The 23728-nt window shown below is 33.8% G+C and overlaps 1 protein-coding gene across 1 annotated transcript in view; it reads right to left on the bottom strand.

Annotated features, from left to right (window-relative positions):
- Positions 1-23406, bottom strand: part of LOC105255623 (dipeptidase 1) — a gene marked incomplete at its 5' end in the record, with an annotated part of 99723 nt that extends 76317 nt beyond the window's left edge. The window contains 2 exons of the mRNA XM_011265026.3: positions 15487-15795; positions 23122-23406. Coding sequence (XP_011263328.3) covers positions 15487-15795; positions 23122-23406 — 594 coding nt within the window. The remainder of the gene's footprint in view (positions 1-15486; positions 15796-23121) is intronic.
- Positions 23407-23728: the final 322 nt, after the last annotated feature.

Raw genomic sequence — 23728 nt, 5'->3', positions numbered from 1 at the left:
AAAAATCGAATTAGAAATTTTAATGAAAAATAAATTAAAGCGCTAATTTTACTATTGATTGTTGGGAATTTTAACAATTGTCAATATATTGATTTAATTGAAAAAAACATGTAGTTTTGATAGTAAAACAATTAATCAAAAGTATTATCAAAAGTATTAAATTAATATTCGCTTTTGAATTTATCTATTTTAACGTGAAATCGCTAGTGAATTCGCCGAATCTACCTTTGGAATTGTGTCTTCAGTTCCAAAAATAGATTCTGTAACGAATTCATTGGTGATTTCATCAGAAATCTAATTATTTTGTAACCAGAATTACAAATTTTCAGTTAATTCGGATATATTGTCGACTCAAAGATAATTTTTGAAATTCTCAATTTGAAATCAATAATCAATGAATCAATGCTCTAATTTACTCCTCATTAAAATTTCTAATCTGATTTTTAAACTAAACAGAGTGGCTCATCTGGTGACATTTTCCCTATCGCCAGTTTATTAACATGCATTTTATTTGTATTATATGAAATAAGCAGCCGTGAATTAATGCACCGGGGGTAGCGGGGAGCCCGCGTGCGATTCTGCGGACGGAAAGTCGCGCAGGAATGCCGCAGAAGAGAGCCACCCTCTCCCCTTCGGGGGGGTGGCTCGCCACCGCGCGTTTCCCGGAGCGGAATTTTAATTTTTTCCCGAATCACCGCGCCGGCTGCTCCGTCCTTGCGACGCGAGAATATCGCGCAAGGAATTACGACAGGAGGAAACGAGGGGAGAAGGGGGAGGGGAGTGTGGAATATAACCGCGGAGCAGAGGGAGTGCCGACGTATACTGGGGTTGGGGAGTAATTATTTAAATATACGTCGCCGGAGGCGAGAGCGCCTCGAACGCGGGAATATTTCACGGCTCCGCGCCATATTACGCCAGTAACTTACGTCCGGCCGTCCCGGCCAGATGTTTCTCTCGGAGACGCCGGGATGGTGAACGAGCGGAGCCGAGCGACACGGCCTCGGCCGCCTTCGACGACGACGGCGGCGGCGGCGGCGCCGTCACGTGGTGGTCTCTCCGAGGGTGGCGCGTGGGAGGGGTAGGGGTAGGAGTTTTGCGCGCGCGGAGAGACGAAGCGGACGGACGGCCCCGAGGGTTGCCTGTTGTGCCCGATATTGATGTCAAGGTCCTTCATCTCGACCGTACTCGTCTCCTCGGCCTGGCGCGCGCGCGCGCGAAATCAATAGGGATAAAACCGTCTCCGATAGGCAGCCTCACGAGCCATCTCCGTCGTCGGATCCTGTCGTCTGTTCAGAATTTTCGAAATCGCATGCATGTTGAAGATGGAGATTTTGAAAGGAGCCGAATTATATCCGTTTACTTTATTTTCTTAATAGAAAAATCCCGGCAAACACCAAGTTATATAACTGTTACATGTTATATAACTTATGTGTTAAATAACAATTATATTGTTGAGTGGGAAATTATAACTAACAATTATATAACTGTTACTTGCTGGGATATACCTACTCGAAATATTCTCATAATTAATGATTACTATGGGATATCTCGTAATTGGATGTGTCCCAGTAATTATCCAAGAAATCACCGTTACAATAAGCAATTGTTGGGTATATTTTATTTCGACTAGATTATAGCTCAAGTATCCTCTCAGAAATCTCATCATTTTGTGAATCTTTGGAAGTTAATCACGTTTTATTAAAATTAAGAAGTTCGTAAAAAGTAATCAGCTTCTGAGAATTTAGAATGATAATATTGAGTATAATAATAACTATATGATTAAATTATTATTATACTCAATATTATATAATTATATACAATTATTATATTATAATATATACAATTATTATATATAAATATTTACAATTATTATATATGAATATATACAATTATTATATATAATATTATATAATTATATACAATTATTATATTATTATACAGCTCAAAGGCTGTATAATTTTAGTACACGAATCTAGAACACGATTAGCTTCCAGAGATTCAAATAATAGTGAGATTTCAAATTATCATATAAATATACAATAATTATCATATAAATTTGTATCTATAGTTTCTATAATCAGCGACTGTGCAAAGTTAATCTAATTATTTAATAATAAAATATTATTGATCATACGGATCTATTTGTTAGGATTTTCAGAATTGCTGAGAATTATGGTCTCCTGCTACATTCTTGATCATCGGTCATACCTTAAACAACCAAAGGGCCACTATAAAGCTCGTATCGCCATTGAACATCGAGATTGCATTGTGATTACGCATTCGCGATTAGAACATGACCAGGTAGGACTGAACTGGTTTTATTCTCACTGGTTGAACTCCAATTTCCAATGCGTTATCAACAATACGATCTTAATTTCGGCAGCGTAAACCGATGCGGGATTAACAATGGGCAATGTAATCGTCGGAGCCGTTCGAATTTCTAGCAATTTGTTATGCTCACTTTAGTGTAACAGCGCAACAGTCTCGCGGTAGTAAACAACGCGCGACATAATCTTAATGGACAAATGTGAATAACATCCCTCCGGCGTTGTAAGCCCTGAAAATCCACATCCCTCGTGCAAACACTGTTATGGCGACGGGCAGTGTTACGAGCGTGCAATGTAAAATTATAACGTCTCGGCGAACAGGTTACTCTGTCAGATCAGCTTGACATAAGAAATGAGACCGAGGGACAGCCAGTTGTCCTTTAAATAGAGGTATGAGAGTCTGCTGAGATAGCAGATTCTCACAGGTTGAACGCGCGTCTGTTAATAAAAATTATTGTTATCCACTTCGGCAGTCGGACCTAATCAACCTCGTGACACTCCTTCCGCTGGTTTTTCTACCTAAGGGAGGATAGATGGAGGGTACGTCCTGGGTCGCTTCTTATTATCACATTCTTACGTTGGTACGCGACGACGCTTAATCACCGCGACTCTAATTCCAGTGTTATCACATGCAGCTTTTTCCACCGATCCCTCCAGTGGGAGGCAGCCGTCGTGGGTGATAAATTATGTCTCCCACGCTTTGCTTCCCACGTCTCTCGCCGATTGTCCCCCTTTTTACGCGCCCGCTTCTCCTTCTTTACTTTCATGCCATTCCCTTTAGAGCGTTTCCGACGATGCAAATCCTATCTGTGTCTGACCCTATGGCCGTAATAATCTTAATTCTTTAACAATGATCTCAAAATCGTGCAATTATCGCGAAATTTTTTCTTGTTTTCACTGAAGATTTTATTGATTCCTTAGCATTCAAATTGATTCAAGAAACAAAATAAGAAGAATCGCAAAGGAATATCTGTTAATTTTGTACGATTCTTATGTTATTCATAAAGTCATGTTATTCATAAAGTTGATAAAATGGTATTGTAATTATGAGGCCGTGCTCTTTTGCATCTAAAAATTTGTAAGAATAGCCGACAATCAAATCAGATGCTATTAAAAAGATTAATTCGGTACAGAAAAATGTTTTCGAAAAATGTTTTGATGATGTAGGTAGATTTCTCTAAGTATTATAAAATTTATTACTATCTGCTGGAAGATCGTATTATACATTTGTAACGCGTAAAATTTATGACAGCAAATTCTAGTAATGCCTTCTGGCGAATTTAGATCCCGTTATCAAATATTAATCATTTCATTGCATAAATATGAGCTTAGATACTACAGCTTGAAATCTTTGTGAGAAACGATTTTTCTCTGTATCACAGTCAAGTTTTATGACAAATGAAAAGCCTTAAACATAGATAGGTGCCACAGAAAAGCTTCTTTTTTCCAAATTTTATTAACAATAATTCTGTCCCTGTCATTTAGATCAATTAAGTGCAAAACGTATGTGATATCGCAGTACTTCTCAATCATTTATTTATCTTTAATTAATTTTCCTAGAAAATTCCCTAGAAACTGTAGTTGCGAGGCCATTTTTTAGTATACATATGATCGATCTGTTACTCTTTACTTTTCTTATCGATATAAATTAAAATATAGTTATATAAAAAAATGAATGTATATGATGTAAGCTTGATATATTGGACGTGTGTTCTTGTATGATACATAACTATACGTCAGCTAAAATATATGCAAAGATAAAGCTCCTCGCGCACAAATTTACATAGAACTACAAGCGTAGCATATAAGCGTCTTGACCAATGAAATAGCCGGCATAAATTACGGAGAACAATATGGCAAGACTTATGTTATTAAGCGTATCATCGGAGTTTATATGCTATACGTATGCTAAGTTTGTGCATGATAGAATTAACAGTCGATTAAGTCTGGTGTTTCTATTAACGATAGTCAGATTTACAAGATTGTACAGTCTGACTACAATGGTCCGTAACTACTTTGTCTCACAAAGATGATTATAAGATTTTTTTATAATAATATAAGAAAACGGGACGCATTCAACGGACATCTTTTTCAGAGTTAATTATCTCGCGTGCATTAATAAACTAATTAAAAATCCTAATCTTTTTCTTATAAGCTGGAGTTAAAGCGATTACTATTTAATTATCAGATATAACAGCATTATTATTTAAAATAGGACTGCTAATTTTTACTTTGTCTTTTGTAAACTAGCAGAATGAGTCAGAGAGATGCGTGGGTTGAGGCTATTAAATAAATAATTTCTTTTTACTCCTCGTCGATCAATTGAGCGAGGCGATTTCGTCGGCAACAGGTGCAAGAGAAAAAAAGGTACGGAAGGCCGTATCGGTCCTGCGAGGTTTCTCGATTAATGGGATAACCTGCGGGGAAGCATGATTCGCGCGGAGAAAAGAAGTTTAAAATTTCAGGAACTTTAAAACACTTCGCGGACTTTGCGGATCGATAGTTCTGCGGGAATATGCTTTTACTGTCGCGCCGAAATTGTGGCCTTCTTACAAACTTTCGGAGCTTTCAGAAATCCAGAAATGAAACGACCAGAAGATCCGAGGATAGTTCGAAGATTCGAGTTTTTACGATACGCATGATATTAAGATAAGTAATCGAATATTATTTTTTTTTCTTTATAGAAACTCAATAATATTTTATTTATATTATTATATTATTATAGATAATTATATTATTGTAGATTATTAACAAAGAAAGAAGAGCATAAAAATTAATTTAACAAAAGTAAAAACACACTTTATAAAACTAGAATGCACTAAATACATAATGTCAACTATTTATATTGCAACTATTATTTTTTGCTAAATGTGAACTTGTTTATTTATTCCTTATTTTAAGAATAATATTACATAATGTGATTTTAGGAATAATAATTTTAACACTAATAAATTATATAAATAAAAAGTATGGAGATGTTTTATATTTTCTTTGAATACTTATCAATACGAAGCGCTTGGAATAAGTTTCATAACGAAGCGACAATTATAATATTCCAAGATTCAAAGATGTCTATTGTATGATTGTATAATAAGATCCAATTATTCTTGCATTTTACGCGGACCTCTCGACAAAATATAGCCGCCATCGTTTGATTTTCCGCGCCGGGGATATTTTCCTACGAGCGACCACGATACAATTTTCCTACAGTCATCCTGTCAAGTACGTCGTAAATTGTGCGATTCTCTCTTTCGTGTACTTCATTTTTCCATTAATGTTTCCCCATTATTCCTATCCACGCTCTTTCCATCTTCCTATTGTCTCTCTCGTTCGGCGGAAAATAGGCTCGCTCCCCTGACGTTTTAACTCTTCGCAGCAATACTGCTCCTCGTACGTACTGTTCGCTTTCACACGCGTATAACTTTTAACAAAAATGTCGAGCGAGTGTTCGGATTTAATATTCCCGAACGCTCTTTTCTATACATCATTCACGCTAAAATTTAATTTCCTCAACGCTTTTATTTGCGTCCACGTTGCAAGGGTGTTAAAAGCTCGCGCGTGCGGCTCACACTTACGATAACAGAGCGTTATTGCTGAATCGCTTCGCCACAACGAATTTGCAAATTACTGTTATTGGAGCCCCTTAAATTCGTCGCTTGCAAGAGAGAGAGAGAGAGAGAGAGTAGTTTTCGCTCCGACTGTATTTTCCGGTTTGTACGCGCGACCGTAATCCAATTAAAAGGTGATCGAAGCACGGGAGGGAGACAATTCGAGAGACAGAGACAGAGAGAGGAAGAGAAAGAGAGAGCAGCAAGGTGGGTGTACGGGTCACCCAGCGGCAAAAATGGCGGCTCCGTAGCCAATTAGGCCGGCGGTAACAGCGTCGGTTTTGAAAAATTCGATTAGCCGCCACAATGCCCGTCGCTGAACTTCTGCCATTTCCGCTTTCAGTCTGGCGAGCACGTCTTCCTACTCGTCGATCCTCCTCGATCGGGAATTCCTCGTTCGCCGTCAAGCAGCGACACTTTTCTCTCTCTCTCTCTCTCTCTCTCTCTCTCTCTCTCTCTCTCTCTCTCTCTCTCTCTTCGCCTCCCCTTCCATAGCCTCTTCAGTTTTTCACCTTCGGGCTAAATATTTAGCTCGCCATTGGTGGTTGGAGGTTGAAAAACGACGAGGATGGCGAGAGGGAAGAAAGAGCCGGCCCGAGAGGTTTCCGGGGAGGTGTGAACAAAAGGCAACCCTCGTCGTCTCGAAAGCATTCGCGCAGAAAGAAAGGAGGGTCGTCGGCCCGAATGGAGGCCTGAAGAAAGCGCGAGAGAGAAGGAGAAATGGAGGGAACGAGAAATAGATTTCGTAGCGCGTTGGTGTTTTCTAATTTCCGCGCGCGCGTGGGTGGCGGATTCGTTTTACCGCTGTGGCCGTTGTTTTCGGCGAAAGTATGCGGGGGTGGTTGATATCGTATCAGGTGTTCGGTGACCTGGAGAGCCAGAATAAATTTTTTACATTTCGAGAGAGAGAAAGAGGGAGATCGAATTGTTCGAGCTACTTTGATTTGTGATGCTTAATACGCTCAAGTGAATTTTATACAGTCTTTGCGGGTATTATTAGTTCGGACAATTTAAACTTAAGAAAGTGTAGAGATTGATGGCAAAAATCTTTATCCAATATACTCCAGGCGGACTTTGTTTTAACATAGAGAGAGCCTGAACTTTTATTACGCAAGAATCTTTGATGCAGAAATTACCGAGTTGCAAAGAATGATTTTCATTGAAAGAATCAACTTTAAAAAGATTCGTTAAGAAAATAATGTGTGCAAAACTTGCATCGTGTTTTACACGGATTACTTAAATTATCTTATTTTTCTTCAAAATTTTATTTTCTTGGAAGAGAGATTTAATCTTCTTTTTTATATTTCACGCTTGTTTCTCTCATCCGTGAAGGAAAAATGTTATGACTGACATATTCCAGCCTCTGCTATTACTGTCTGTTGCCTCCTATAATTCTGCGTATCCTTGTTGGAGAGTTGAATATCTCACGGGAAAAGAGCAGGAATAATAACAGAAAATTATTCAGCTCGGAAAGAGAATATCCGAATATTTTTCCGCGCATTTATAATTCACATATTTTTCTTTTTTAATTAAGGCGTGATTAAATATCGTGGGCCGCTCCTCGGCGAAGGAACGTGCGTGTATCGAGTTCTTTTCTAAATTTAGCGTACCTTCATTGAGGTAGCATTTTCTACAACGGATTACCACGTTCAAACGTCGCAACGGATATCGGATTTTTCCGTACTTCCGCGTGTTTGATCGAGGTTAACCCGAGTTAACAACGCAGAAACAGCACAACTTTTTCTCCTCGAACGGTGAACGTAATGACATTATATGGTTATGTAATAACACGCGCGTGGTATTCTAAGATTATTACTGCTTTTATCAATAATATGTCGCACAGGTGCAATATTAATTAATTAATTTAAAATCTATTTTCATCAACAAACATTGTTGAACATTAGCTTTTATCGTTGTTTTTGACCTTTTCACGTTATTACATACATGTATACATTATTACGCAATTTGGGCTGAAATATTTAGGCTGAAATATCCCGACAAAGGAATTTTTTAGATTATTTTTCAATTATCTAAATAAAACTTGATAAAAAAGGAAAAATAATGTTAAAAAATCAAAATTAAATCTCTTTGATTAAAAATGAGAATGGTGACAATTTGGGCACATTAAATATATTACTGTATCAGACGGAAATTAAAATTCCTTATCGTAAAAACATTGCGGTAAAATAAATAGATGTGATTGAATTGTCCTATTTTTTGAATAGCGCGAGTTAAATTAACGGCAAAAATTATTTTCGTTACATTTCCCATTTTATGTCATGTTGCGCTTTCCTACTAATTTTACAGATTTGGCATCTATCGAGAAATAGAACAGACTGATTCTGTCGCATGCTAATGGAAGCTCCATACTTACGACTTGTCCTTGTCTGAACACTTTGGAAATTGTAATTTGCATTTATTATCTAGAGTTTCAGTATGTCCTACATCGAAATCTCTGACGTCCCCAACTTCCCGAAAGACTAATTATTTCGCTAATGAAGACAGATAAATTCAGTTAAAATCCATAAATTGAATATGAACTCTTCATTGAATTCTTCCTTCAAGAGAGAGGCGATATGTAAAATTTTTTTCTATATCTATTTATCATCTTTTCTCGAATGTACACATAATTATTTCTACTTTCCTGTCTTATAAGAATATGATACTTCATTCATTATTTATAGAATGATACGAGTAATGGAAATAACTGGCTCGTGACATACTATTGTTAATTAGCTGAAGTAATACAACAACAATAAGACGAACATAACATCATCGTTTAAACTAAGTTTAATAATGCTCAAGTTTAATTAGCACGAAGAAGCTGCCAGCCGCAGTGGCAATCTGTTTAGTGACATTTTATTTACCGAATATATGTATGTACATGTATATTAACTCTTACATATAATAATTATTTATATTAGCAAAATAAAAGTAATGATTAATAATAATAATAATAAAATAATATTCTTTCTTTCTCTCCCTCTTTCTCTTTAAAAAAAATAATCCTTTTTTCTCTCTAAAGAAAAAAAATAAAAAAAGACATTTTAAAATAAAAAAGACAATAAAACATCGAAAGCAAAAAATCTAAATATACATTTTTTATTGAAAAATTCAGACATGTAATATATGTTTACTCTATATAATGTGACACAAATATCAGTATTGCAAAAGTCAATATAAAATCGAAAGCGTATCATTTATACATTGTACGTTCTGAGATTAACATTGGAAATCTTGGCTAGTTATCGCGGTCATTATACTACCAAATGATACGAATTATTCAAGCGGAGAGTATCTTAGAGCATAATCGCCCCACTGGCGATTCCATTGGCAATTGATAATTAATGATAACGACGCAACGATTTAATAATTTATTCGCTATCAACGTGACATTCCGAACCAATGATGATTAATAGTGGTTAGACGAAATTTCGGCAGTCGGCAATAATTGATACATTCCCAACTCGTTGCATAATTAATCGTTGCATATAATTATAGCATGTGCGGTTACGATATATATTTTAAATGTCTCTGCCGAGACAGATTCGTCCCGATGCAAAATAAAAGTAATGATTTTATAATTTTTTAATAGGGGGAAGGAGATGGGGATATATCACTAATCTGTCTCTTGACAGGAACTCTCCCTTGACGTTATTATTCTGACTTATAGTCCCGAGAAACTCGAGGATCTTCGGTCCGAAATCCTCCACAAGAGAAGCTCGAAGTTCCTAAATATAATCCATGGAATCTCTTTACCTAATTCCCAAATACACTTGGAATATCAAGATCTACTGCTCGGCCATATATCCGTCGTGTTATATATCCGCATTCGCGACGAAACAGGAGGAAAAGTGCATTCAAGATGGTCATTATTAGAGACTCTCTAATAAGAGACTGGTCATCAAGAGGCCACTTTTGAAACGGTCCGCCATTTTTAGGCAACTCCCGTTCATGTTCAAGTTTTAATTATCCTATTTTGAATATAAATGAAATTTATTAATTATGAATGTTATAGATAAATAATGAAATTTTAATAATGATCTATATATATAATATTAATTATTATAACAATGAAATTTTAATTATTATAGTAATGAATAATAATAATAAAATTATAATGATAATTTTTATTTTATTTGAACATTAAATATGGGAAAATTATTTTGACATATATAATTTAGAAAAATTTTTAAAATTAATATTTTTTAGTATTTCTATAGTAATATAAATATGATAGAAATACTAAAAAATAATTTAAAAAATTTTTTTAAATAATATATGTCAAAATAATTTTTTATATTATTTTATATTATTTTTCATATTACTTCATATTATTTTTCATATTATTTCATATTATTTTTCATATTATTGATGAATTATTGCAAAATTCTGCTGTACATTCATCTATTTTATTTTTATTTCTTAACTACGCAATAATATTAACAGACACATCTGTAAACACATACATTAGCACAATCGTGTAAGTGAAATCTAGGGTGAATCTCTCTGCATAGATTCTATATCTATCTCTCTCGCAGGATTTTGCATAAATATGGACGAAACGTACTCTCAATATACGCTCGCTCTATTTGATGGCTAGTCTCTTATTAATCACTATCAATGTAACGAGGAATCGATTTCTTTTGTCTTTCGAATTCTTTGGTTATTTTAATTGCATGTACTCATATATTACAATATTTTAGAAAAAATGATTTTGATACGATATTAAATTACATCCTTTTTTAGATTTATAAACTTTATTTTATCAAACTTGATTAATTTTTATATTTTCGTTCAATTATAACTATATTTACATATAATTGAAAGTAGATAAAGAATCGATTGAAATGTGTGAAGTGAAAGCCAAATTAGTTTGGGTTAAAGCTCTGTTTACAAGTTCGTATTATAGCATGTATCTATATCGAAAAAAATATTAACCATTAAATCTTTTAAAATTAATACATATCAAAAAAATGTAATTCTAATAATTACTCAATGTTCTTATTTAAAGATACTTTTGTCCAAATATATTCCTGCCCTTGAATATTTTACATTCACGAAAAGAAAGAAGGGGAGAAAATATATACGGGTTTATAAACTTTTACATTCTCGTTCGTGCTCTTACTATACGAATATTTCATATTCGAAAGGAAAAGGGGAGAAATACACACAGGTTTATGAACTTTTACAATCTCGCGTATCCTCGCACTATATACGGTAGCTCTATAAGTATGTTTCTGCCACGCGGAAACCCGCATAGTGTGCAATCTATGCACTCGACGAAGTTTACTCGTCGCACTGCAGTAACGACTCGGCTGCTGCGCGCCTTCTCGCCCCGAGAATGGATTCCCCTCTCCCCTGTTCCCCCTCCCACCTCTTCTACCCCCTCGTCCCCCGCCTATTCTGTTCGAAATGATTTTTCGGAGAGCCTCGTGTGTACACGATTTTCGTCGCTGCACGCATTTCGCTCTCTCTCGCGCAGCCACACACATACATTACACGCTCTCGATAAGACACACATACACAGACACCTACACATGCACATATATGCACGTACATCGTCGTACCTGACAGGTATCTTGATGATAGATATGCGCATGTACCGGTCTCTTTTTTTCATTCGTTTTCGCTTCTTTCGATCCCTTCGCGATTCCCTGGCAAGCGGCCAGAATCGCAGTTCGTCCGAACCAGGACGCGGGCTCTGAAGTTCGATGCGCGGCCCCGTTAGGCAGCACCCATTTCAAAATGAATTTTTCTCCTCTCTCTCTCTCTCTCTTTTTCTCTTTTTCCATCTCCTTGTTCCTTTTTCTGCGCGAAATGTTCCGGTAAAATGAGGCCGCGCCGTCAAAGTTCGAAAAACCGCGCGTACTTTTCCGAGCGAATCCGTGATTTTTTGGAACGCGGCGTTTCCACGTGAAAATAATAAACAGATAAATTGGACAGAGATACTTCTGTTATTAATCTTTCGTAATTTTAAAATCCAGTGTACAGAATGCGGCGAATGTAATGTAGTTGAATCTCTCTCGACTGGCTGTGCTATAATTATCTCATTCGTGGTTAATTAAATTTATGTTTTCAGATAGAGAAAGATGATTTATTGTATAATCTAGGGATAAGATAAAATGGAAATTTGTAAGTGAAAATTTTGCTTTTTATCGCAGACAGTATATATATATATATATATATATATATATATATATATATATATTTTGTATAACAAAGAGCGTGATGATTGATCGAGGAAGAAATCATGTAAAATTCAAATGTAATCTATTTTCTTTCGTTTACTTGACGACGCTGTTGATATAATCGCGGAATTTTATATATATTCAATACTTTTAATGAAATACTTATATGGAGTACAGTCATCACTGAATCCGCAGCATTAGATTTTCATAGATTTGTCATAAAAATGTATATTAAAAAATGTATATTCTCACGGGATATAATAGAAAAAATCTGGAAATATATACACTATATTTTGGTAAAGGTGAGCAATTTTTCATGAGAATGAAAAGAGCAGATAAAAAACTCATAAGTTCCTATTTAAAAAAAAATTTTTTTTTTCACAACCCATCTCTTATCATCATTATTTTATTATCACCGTTATTTACTTTTAATCAAATATATTTTCCTCAAAAATAATTAGTTTTGACGAGATGAAACAAGAGAGTATTCTTTTGTTTTTAGAAAAAATAAAAGAGAAAAATCTAAAAATATATAATATTAGAAGTATAAAAGAAACCTATCGACTTCAAAGTTTTGTAAATAGAAATTGAAGATTTACAGATGATCCGTGCCTGACTTTCAGATGTGATATCAAGAAATTCATCATACAATTTATAACTTTTTAACATAAAAATAATAATTATTAAAAAATATATAAAAATCTACAAAATTTACAAAATCTTTCAAAAGTTATTAAAGAAAATACTTCTCGAATTTTAACTTTAAAGACAAATATCTCGGTAAAAATATATTGTAGGAAAAATTTTATAGGAACTTATAGGGTTATTTTTACCTGTTCTAGTTCTATATTTTTTCTATTCATGCCCACGAGAGATTACCCACTTTTTGCCAAAATACTTGAAACATTCTTTACGAACGTCTCGCGGAGACATTTATTATCGCATGATTATAAAGATGTTAATTTTAACGCATATTGATCGATTATTATTTGTTCTTGAAGAAATCCAGGTGGAATCTACAAACTACATTTTTTTCGATTATCTTTCCCGTACTTTTTTCTCTTTTCCCGTTCGCCTTTCCTGTTTTTTCACTATTCTTCGAGTTTCCGCGAGAGTATTTCATGGACAGTTTCGGTCGCACGTAAAAGATGAAACGCCAACGGAAAAAGCAAACAGCGGGACGAGGTCTCAAAGCTGGAAGCTGCTTGTGAATTTTTCAGACCACGATGAATTACCTCTGATAGCAAGCGCAGACGCGAAAGTCGGGATCTCCTAGGGAGAGGCGACTTATGGATGGGCAGATCGCGCGATTCGTAATAATTCGATGAGCTCCCGCGTCCGCGAACATTACGTATTTATCGCGAGACGAATGGTAAAAGTACTGTATCTTGAAGACAATCGATTCGAGCAAAATTCAGACGAATCAATTTGAAAGTATGGCAAATTTATTAGAAATTTATTAGAAATTTTAATAAAGAATTTTTACACATCGGATTTCTAGTTCTCAATTCTGTTTATAATCTTTTTAAATACAAGTTAAATTTGCATGAGTCAAATTATTCACGCGATTTTATATCTACGTTAAATGCAGCAGCAATTGAGAGAATATGTCACAAGGATTTTGGATCGCATTAAAAAAAAATAAATGAATGTACATGTTTTCATCAATAGTTCATCAAATTGCATTATGAAAAATATACATGTAACAATGAAAAATAGAATGCTTTTAAAATTCTCTAGCGAGATAACAACTCTTGCTATAAAGGATTAATATAAGGGCTTTAAATTTACATCTCGGGCTCTGTCGTCTTTTGTAAGTTTTATGAATACGTTAGCAAATTAGCTCATCACAACGGTGACGCTGAATGCATTAGAATGTTTCATAAGCGAAGAGAAATGAACTATAAAGTGACAATTACACAATTCTTTCCTCATGGAAGACAGCTGAGTCAAGTATTTTTAACTTTGAATTTTATACTAGTTCTATATTTCTAAAACATGGGAAAACAATTTTTTTAATTATAATGTATTTTATTCTTTGGATCTTTAAACTTTGCAAGAACGCGTAATCTCAAAATTTGAGATGAAGCAACTTGTAATATTCCGAGAAACTCAGTTGCGAACAGTGTCGACCCTACTTACATAGTTACATGATTTGCGATAGAAAAATCTCATCATTATATTTATATATCTCGAGATGCCTAATTTTTCCTTTATATTTATGAAACGAATGGCTTTCTATCCTTCATCACGAAACGTTTACGAGACTCTCGAGAGAAGGATTTCTTCCTCTCTCTCTCTCTCTCTCTCTCTCTCTCTCTCTCTCTCTCTCTCTCTCTCTCTCTCTCTCTCTCTCTCTCTCTCTCTATCTCACACACACAGAATAGTCCTCGACAAAACGCAATATCGCATCGCGATTACAAACGCGCGTGCACGCACTTGTGTAACAAGCGCGATATTACGCATGATTCGCAACAAAGCAAAGCCCAGGTGATTTCATCATCGCATTTGAAATATTCCTATCATTTCGAGATCGAGAACAAATTGAAACTACACAGTGAAACGATTAAATTTCCTCACTTTTTATCTGCAGTTAAATTTTGATAAATGTAGACAACAATGAACATCGTGCACAAATATTTTTTTGAACATCAAATACAGAGTATTTCGATAAAGGCATGTAGAGTAAAAGATAAAAATAAGCCCATAAATTCATATAAAACTTTTTACAACGCAATCAAGATTTCTATCAAGATTTTTGAAGTTAGATTATTAGATTTTAAGTTAGATTATTAAAATTTGAGAATTTTTTTCCAACAACTTTTATATTTGTAGATTTTAATAATACTTATTTTTGTATTACTGTAATACTTATTTTTATATTACATAAATGTGTTTAAAAGCATAATAGAATTCTTGATATCATGTTCGAAAGCCAGGCATGGTTTATAAGTTTCTAATTCATCCATGACCTTCATCATTAATCATTCATCTATAAATCTCTTAATTTATAAAACTTTAAAGTCGATAGATTTCTTTTATATTTTTAAATATGTTTTTAGACTTTTTCTTCACATCATTTAAAAAAAAAGATATTCTTGTATCATTTCGTCAAAGCTAATTGTTTCCAAGAAAAATATATTTGATCGATAGAAAGTAAATGATGATGACAAAAGATACGTTGCAGACCAAAATTTCAGAAAAGTAGGAACTTATGGGGTTATTTTTACCTGCCTTTCTCATGCTTACGAGAGATTGTCCACCTCATATATCTTCAATTACAATTCCTCTCTCTTTTTCCGAGAAGCCCTCATTTTATCAATTAAATAAATTTGTCAATTGTGAATATATTTGACTCACCTGATAGTCCATATAATTCCCATAGCCCATGTGGTTGCATGTGCAGGCGCAGGCCTGAATGTGCCTCCGCATGTCGAGCTCGACCTCCTCGCCGCATACACCTCTGCTCGTCGCCATCATCGTATCCCCCATGCAATAGCCGCCGGTGCAATACATCCTCGGGTCACTCTGATCCAGGTAACCCCCACCGGTGTCGTCGTATCCGAGCCCGCTGGTGCACCTGGAATCCGAGGCGTATCCCACCCGGGACTGAGGACGCTCGTCGTAGCCCAGTCTAGACTGGGGCCGATGGAATGTCGAGGATACATCCTAGAAAGAAATAGGAAATACAAATCACTGCGCGCTTTTGCCTCGATTACAGGAACAGAATTGTGACTCTTTTTTTCGAACATCTTTTTTTGAAAATGTATCAAATTTCTTTTCTCCGTTCGTGATTGAATTTTAAAAAAGACACGCGCGTAAATCAATCAATAATGATCGCACGCGCTTCAGAGGTTTATTGACATAAGTCGCAAATTTGTCTCTAATTTTGTCGAAAGCATAAATAATTTTCTTGTGTTTTAAATATATAATTTTGTATGCTTATGATTTGGATTTTAATTTTAATGATACATTTTTTGATAAATTTGTTTTAATTAAGAAGCGAGAATTCTGTTTTTTTAGTCAATTTTTGCTGTTGATGATCCGCAGAATTATTTTTTTTTATGCCATGAGAAAACAATACAAATATGATTTGTTTTCAAAATAAACAATAAACAATACAAATGAAAATCCAGTCAAACATTTCCAACATTGTTTTATTGCTTCATTGATTAAAACGAGTGATGTGTACTTTTTATAGATTTGACAAAAGCTCTTAACTAGGTACAAATACGAAAAATATTGACTGAAAATAATTTGGAAATAATATTATTTTAGATAGATGTTATCTTATAAAAAAATTTTGCGAATGGAATTAAATTATGACAAGGAAATTAATTATATTTCTTATTTAAATATGTACTATATATATTATATAATATAAAATAAAGACGGATAAAAAAATATAGACTATATACTGCTAAGTACCACATGTACAAAATACAAAATTTTCAATAATTACTTCTTTTATTAATTATTAATTATTTGACACGCGATAAAAAGTTATATAAAAAAATAAATTATTTAAGTGAAACACACTTTTGAGTTTCAAATGTATTTACAATTCGATTGATTAATTTATTTTTGTAAATGAGATATCGTTCTAGCTCAAATATATAAATGTAAAATATTTTAAATATCTTAAAATATGAAAAGATTTAATATTCAAAATGGCAAGCATATATATATATATATATATATATATATATATATATATACACAGAATGTTCCATGTAAAGTGACCATCCCCTTTTATCTTTTAAACTAAAAGAGATAGATTATAACAAATATATATCAAATTAAATAGCTTAAACTGAATTTTATTGTGAATATAATAATATAGTTGCTTGTAAATGCTATCTATATTAACGAACGAATAGATATGCATATAATCTTTTTATAATAATGTAGACAATTTCGATATAATAAAAATGGTAACGATTGAAACGAATAAAATTAGTGTAATATGTAAAATATTTGTATTAAATTAAACATTACATTGTATTTATTTCAGAGTCCTACAACTTTTATTATGTCGAAATATTCACATTATTATAAAAAAATTGTTTATTACTACAGATAGCTTTTATAAGCAACCCCTATACTCACAACAAAATTCAGTTTGAATCATTTAATTTAATAATATCTTTTTTATAATAATGTAGACAATTTCGATATAATAAAAATTGTAACGTTTGAAACGAATAAAATTCGTGTAATATGTAAAATATTTGTATGTTAAATTAAATATGTTAAATTTGTATGTTAAATTAAATATGTTAAATTAAACATTACATTGTAAAAAAATTGTTTGTTATTACAGATAGCTTTTATAAGCAACCCCTCACAACAAAATTCAGTTTGAACCATTTCATTTAATAATATAATTGTTATCGTTTATCGCTTTTAGTTAAAAATGAAATCATGAAATACTAGCTATAATTTTTTAAATGTCGTGTTTTATAAATTATATCAATATTTTTACTACGATCTATTATTATGTATTTTTGTTGTATATCAAGCACAAGAATATTGCACAAGGAATATCGCATACATCATGGTAAAGAGACTGCAATGTAAATGCAACAATAATATAATACAATAATACGCCTCTTTCAGAGGAGAAAAATTTAATTGTAAGATATTAAAATATCCGAGCTTTGCATCTCTTATATGATCTCTTATATGATTTTTTTACAAAAAAACAAATGCATATTATTATTTTAAATTTTCTTTGAATAAGCAGCCGGATTAAGGATTAAATATATAGCGAAAAAGTACAAAAGGAAGGGAATTTTATTCGTTGCGTTTCTCTCTTGTTCATTCTTCTCGTATATCCGTTAGCGTAGTTACCGCGATACTTCATGGCTTACGCATCGCATCCTCGTTCGATATGGGCGACGACCGTCATCGGGGATCCTGCGACATTGTATTGTCGCGCTATCTTTACATTCCGCTTCGATACAGGGCGGGGGGATGAAGTCCCCCCTAACAGTAAAGTATCGATATCGCTAAAATAAGCGGAACATATGTGTATGGCCTTTGAAGCCACGTACAGGATTCTGAAATTCGCCTGGTATCGTTCTACCGTCATTGCCACACGATTCCAAACGATCGAGACTGTAAAAAACAGAGTTGGCACCTTTCTCCGCGATTTCACGACAGAGGAAAAATGCGGGAAAACAAGATTTTTGATCGGCAATCTGCCGATTTTTGAAGATTCCTTCTCGAATTGGTAAATTTTGTAAATTATTCTATCAGGGCGCTCGGAGGGAAGTATATATATATATATATATATATATATATATATATTATATATATTTTTTTTAAATATATAATATTAATTATATTTTTGTTAAATATATTTTTAAATATATATTTGCACATTATATATTTAATATAATAACATCTTTAATTTGTTAAACATCACGTGCACGAAATTTCTTACTAAAATTCGTTAAGAAAAAACAATTGGAAAATATGTTATTGCTTATAACAGATAAAATAGCTATATTAAACTATTCTTAAAAATCCGTATCTTTTATATCAAGAAAAATTAGCGTTTTTAAATTGCTTTATTTAAATGAATTGCTTAATTATTTCAATTAAATTGCTTTAATTTGTAAAATTTGGAAGATTTACCTAATTCTATTGTAATAAAAAATTTTTTCGTCCAAAAGAAAAACGTATGATGCGATGTAGAAAGATCAAGTAGAGAAAATACACGTTTAGGAAACCATCTGCGATGATATCGCTCGGAAAGGAAACATTGAGGAATAGATGGATGATCTGCACGTGATCGCTTTGTATATGCGTTATGCATCCGCGAAATTGCATCCGCGGGCGATGCGGCCCCGCGGCTAGCAATGCTGAAATTTAATAGGGTATCGATATATATACTTTTACTTTTTTTTTACATCAAATACGAACATTTATATCAAGTATCGACATTTTCTACATACTCGATATTTTTCCCTCATGCATATTCATGTCGATGTTATTTGCAATAGATGAGGGGAGGCGAAGACCTTTCGCAGCAATTAAATTTAGGAAAGTCGATGCAGATTAACATCTTCATTCGAGCTTCTCGAATGTATTGGTATTATTCTTTATCCTCAATTGCGATCGAAAAAGGTAAATAACTGAAAAAAATGCTCGATATTATTCATTTCCATGTCACGGGAAAATTAATTAATTAAATTAAACGTCGATTTATCGACAGCGCCATTTTCGCGCGATTCACCGGGATTCGCGATCTCTCTTCTCGGCGAGAACAGTTCCCGTCGAATCGATAGTCTGCGGATGGTGTAAGTTGGAGAGCCGAAGCGCCGGGCCAAATCAATTTTCGGATACCGAAAATCCTATAATGGCTCTTGGAAGATTCCTGCGGCCAAGTTGAAGCGGGTCCTGTGCCCAACTTGTACGAGCTGAGAAACTCGTGGCTCGTGCGGCTACTACGGATCTGCATCCCGTAGACGAGGGATGAAAGATGAGGTTCATTCTCATTCTTGCGAACGCGTGTACCGTATTCATAAGCGTCGTTCGAGTCGGTAGAAAAAATAAATCGATAACGATTAGCAACGCGACGCTTTCAGCGGTGATGTTACATTAAGGATGTTACATTATTTTCTAATGCTAGTACCGTTATTAAGTACTACTAGTATTCTGCTTGCGTTCATGCGATTGGCTGCTTGCGACTAATGTAGAATGACCTTTAAACTTCGATGGTATCCAGGGTATTTCGAGAGCGTATTCTTTTTTTTCCTTCGCTTTTTTCTCTTCCCGCTTGGAAAGTTCTAATTGCACTTACTTACTCTTCTTTTTCTGCTGCGGTAAAGTATTATAATGTATGTGATCCGACATTTTGTTAGTGGAAAAGTTATAAGCGTATTGTTTTTTGTCAATTTTTCAGCACATAAAATTTTTAATTCAATGTTATCATTGGAATGGTTTATTGGACTACTATGCATGACCAGTCTTATAACTTGTATATCTCAGCAAAAAAAAATCGTGCGACAACAATCAAAAATGGATTTGAAAGGTGAAGACTAATGCTATACGATGCCATTGACAGAAATATTTTAAAAAATTATCTTCCCTCATAATAAATTCATGAATTTGCCGAAATAGCATTTTTGGACTATTTAATCACACATTACTCAAAAACCTGACATGCTGGAGAAATTCTGCGGCCAGATTCGTTTTCAGTGTCAAAAAATCTATCAGATCCACCTACTCTGCTTTTTGTAATTAACTAAACCGAAAATTTCGCAAGCTTGTGCTATTATTGTTATATTAATATTATATTAAATTTAGTAATATGAATTTTTTTATTTAATAAATAAATGTTTTAAATTCGTATATAATATAGTGATTTTTTCTCATGTAATTTACAAATATATATATAATTACATTAACATTTTAAAAATCAATAATCTTGACAAGAGATCACAATAATATTTTGAGTATCTTAGTCTTGATAATTAACTAACTTGTTTTGATAACTAATTAAAAATCTTATTCTAATCTTGTCTTCAATTTCGAGACGAAGCAAGACAATATTATTTCTTGGTATCTCATACACTATTAGTGAAAATTTAACTTTAATTTTTGCTTGCAGTAACATTCAATTTTTATCATATTCTATTATATTTATTATATTTATTTAAAAATAAAACATTCATATGATTGAAAATTTAAAAAAAATTATTATTTGTATTTAATTTCAAAAAATATTGAAATGCTTTTTGAAAAATTTCGTTATAAAAATGTATTTTGAAGTTCAAAGGTAAAAGTATGTATTCCATTATATTTTTAAATATAATAATATAAAATTCTCTTTGTATCTCGCGTGTACAATGCAGCAATGTTTATGTTTTGTGGACGATAATTTCCCTTATTTGTGTTTTCATTGTTTAATAACTGAAAAAACAGCGAATATTCATGCACGAAGAATATTCGCGATTTGTTATCGATAGCGATCGTTTCAACTCACTGAATCATAATGATCTTAAAGTCTGCTCTTTCCGCGCTAACTAAGCTTCTACTTCCCTGGAATAGGCAAATTCAATTTTCGCTGTCCGATAATCATAAATATCAGTCTTCGCAGTGTGTTCATTATAAAACACCGAACTCGTTTGATTTTATTGGATAATCGTGTAATACTTGCACCTGGACGCGATATTAAATTCAATCAACATCGGGACACGTAGTGGCGAATTATTGTTATAGTTAGTGCTGCCAACTACGATTAATCGCATTTAGACGAATATTGTATAATTTCTTGCCTATTAAATATAAAATCGAATATTTCAATTCTATAAAACACAATGAAACACATTTTATTTATATTATTGTACATATATATACATAATATAAATAGGTGCAAAATATAAGCAAAAATGGACCATATCCATATATTTTTTCTATGTAAATACAATATTTTAAAATTGTTTTCACAAAAGTCGCTATTTATTTATTTCGTTAAAACTTCGCATACGTAATTTAACAAATATCTCTGCACAATAATGTATAACACTACCATTATAACGTAAAATAAAAAAACTATATTGTTGAAATTTTTAAAACAATCAGGAATGTGTATCTACAAACACAAACCAATTTTTGCTAATATTGACAAAATGTTTTCCATTTTACCACATTTGTTTTTGACAAAAATTAATTTAAAATATAGAAATACACGATTCATTGTTGGTCGAAAACTTTGCGATTAGTAATTGTATATTCAAAATTTTCTTTTACAAGCATTATAAAAAATTATTTTTCAATGTTGTTAGTGATTTATGCAAATATTCGCAGGCATGACCAGCATTTGTGTTTCATTTTGTCAGCACAGTTATATAATAACAAAATAACAGCACTTTTTTAGCATTAACTATCAAACGCTTTTAACATATGTTTAAACATATGATTAAACAAAGTAAAGTATTGATAGATGTGTTCATACTTTAAATATTGACGCTAATAATAACGTTGTAAACACGAACATATCGAGTGTCATATACAACCGGTTAATAATAATAATTTTAATATTAATGATGTCTAATACATTCATTGTTAACAATTAAATTTCTTTGCACTATTTAAAAAATATTTTTCTTGAAGTATACTTAAAAAAATTAATTGGTTCAACTGTCTCATGCTCGCACAAATAGAAACAGAATGAATCAGTAAATTGAATATAACAATAAATGTAACATAATTAATATAACATAATATTACATAATTCATAAAAAAGTTCTAGGAAAAATAATATATTATTATAAAAATAATTATTCCTCATTCGTTTTTGATCGTGCTTAATAACAAAATTTTTGCTCGTGTTTGATAATAATTCGTATTTAATTAATTTAACGAAACCCTCTAATGTCACTGACAAATTAATCTGTCCTATGACAAGAGAACTCTGTGTCTTTAGAGGATGTACAGGTTTTTTCAAAACTTTTTATGATTTTTATTTATAACTTTCATATATATGTTAGTATTATACGACGAAAAATAAGCGACCTCCGTGGGGCCTAAAAATAAGCTTCCCGTCTGATACGATAACAAAAATGGAAAAATTGCATAAAACATTCATATGATTGAAAATTTAAAAAAAATTATTTATATTTAGTTTCGAATAAGAAATATGAAATACTTTTGCAAAATCTCGTTATAAAAATAAATTCGAAATTCAGAGGTAAAAAATGCAAATAAATTCATAAAAAAGACTTTTTGATAGCTGCCAACTGTCAAATCTAAATTCAGATAGGTTATATCTTTAGATTTCCAAAACTACATATTTCGGTTTATATAGAAGTTGACAACAACATTGACAGCTGTCAACTGTCAAATCCTAATTCTGACATGATATTTAAACTCAGCGACCCAGAAGAAACCCTTATATACGATATTGAAACGCATAAAGTTGGAAGTCTAAAGACTTCCAATCTTCTAAAAATTAATTCTTATTTTTATCGTGTCAAGGCATACCTGAGGGTAGGATTCCTCCTGATACGGCGTCCTGCGATGGCATTCGTCGTAGCACCTGGCGTCATAGCCGCTGGGCGGCCGTGGATACGGGTCCTGCGCCGCCACCGCGGCCGCGCAGCAATCCGGGATTTGTGCCTGGTAGGTCTCGTAGGGACACTTGTCGGGCTGGACCGGTCGCGGAGCCTGGTGCACGCGTTCCTGTAGCCCGCCGACGTAACCGGCTCCGCCGCCACCGCCACCGCCGCCGCCGCCGCCGCCACCCCCGCCGCCAGCCCCGCCGCCACCCCCGCCGCCACCTCCACCGCCACCGACGCCGCCGGCGTGATGCATCCTCGTCGTCGTCGTCGTCGTCGTCCACTCCCGTGGACCTCCTCTCGCCACCTGACTTCACCGCACCACCACCTTCCCCTCCCCCGATCACTGCATCCTAATCTCGCGGGGAGCGCGACGCGCGATCGAATTCGCGGCCTCGGCCTGCCTCGTCTCTTCGCACGGGTCCATCCTCATCACTCTTCGCACTCTACACCGCGGGTCCTACTCTCGTTGTGTATTCCAGGTCGCTTTAGCCCATCTCCGACTCGTACCTGCATAATTAGCGGCGCTAATA

This window comes from Camponotus floridanus, unplaced genomic scaffold, assembly GCF_003227725.1.
Source record: "Camponotus floridanus strain SB8 unplaced genomic scaffold, Cflo_v7.5 scaffold23, whole genome shotgun sequence".
NCBI classification, from domain to species: domain Eukaryota; kingdom Metazoa; phylum Arthropoda; class Insecta; order Hymenoptera; family Formicidae; genus Camponotus; species Camponotus floridanus.
The sequence above is the reverse complement of the archived record's forward strand: the minus strand, read 5'-3'. Positions and strand labels throughout refer to the sequence as shown.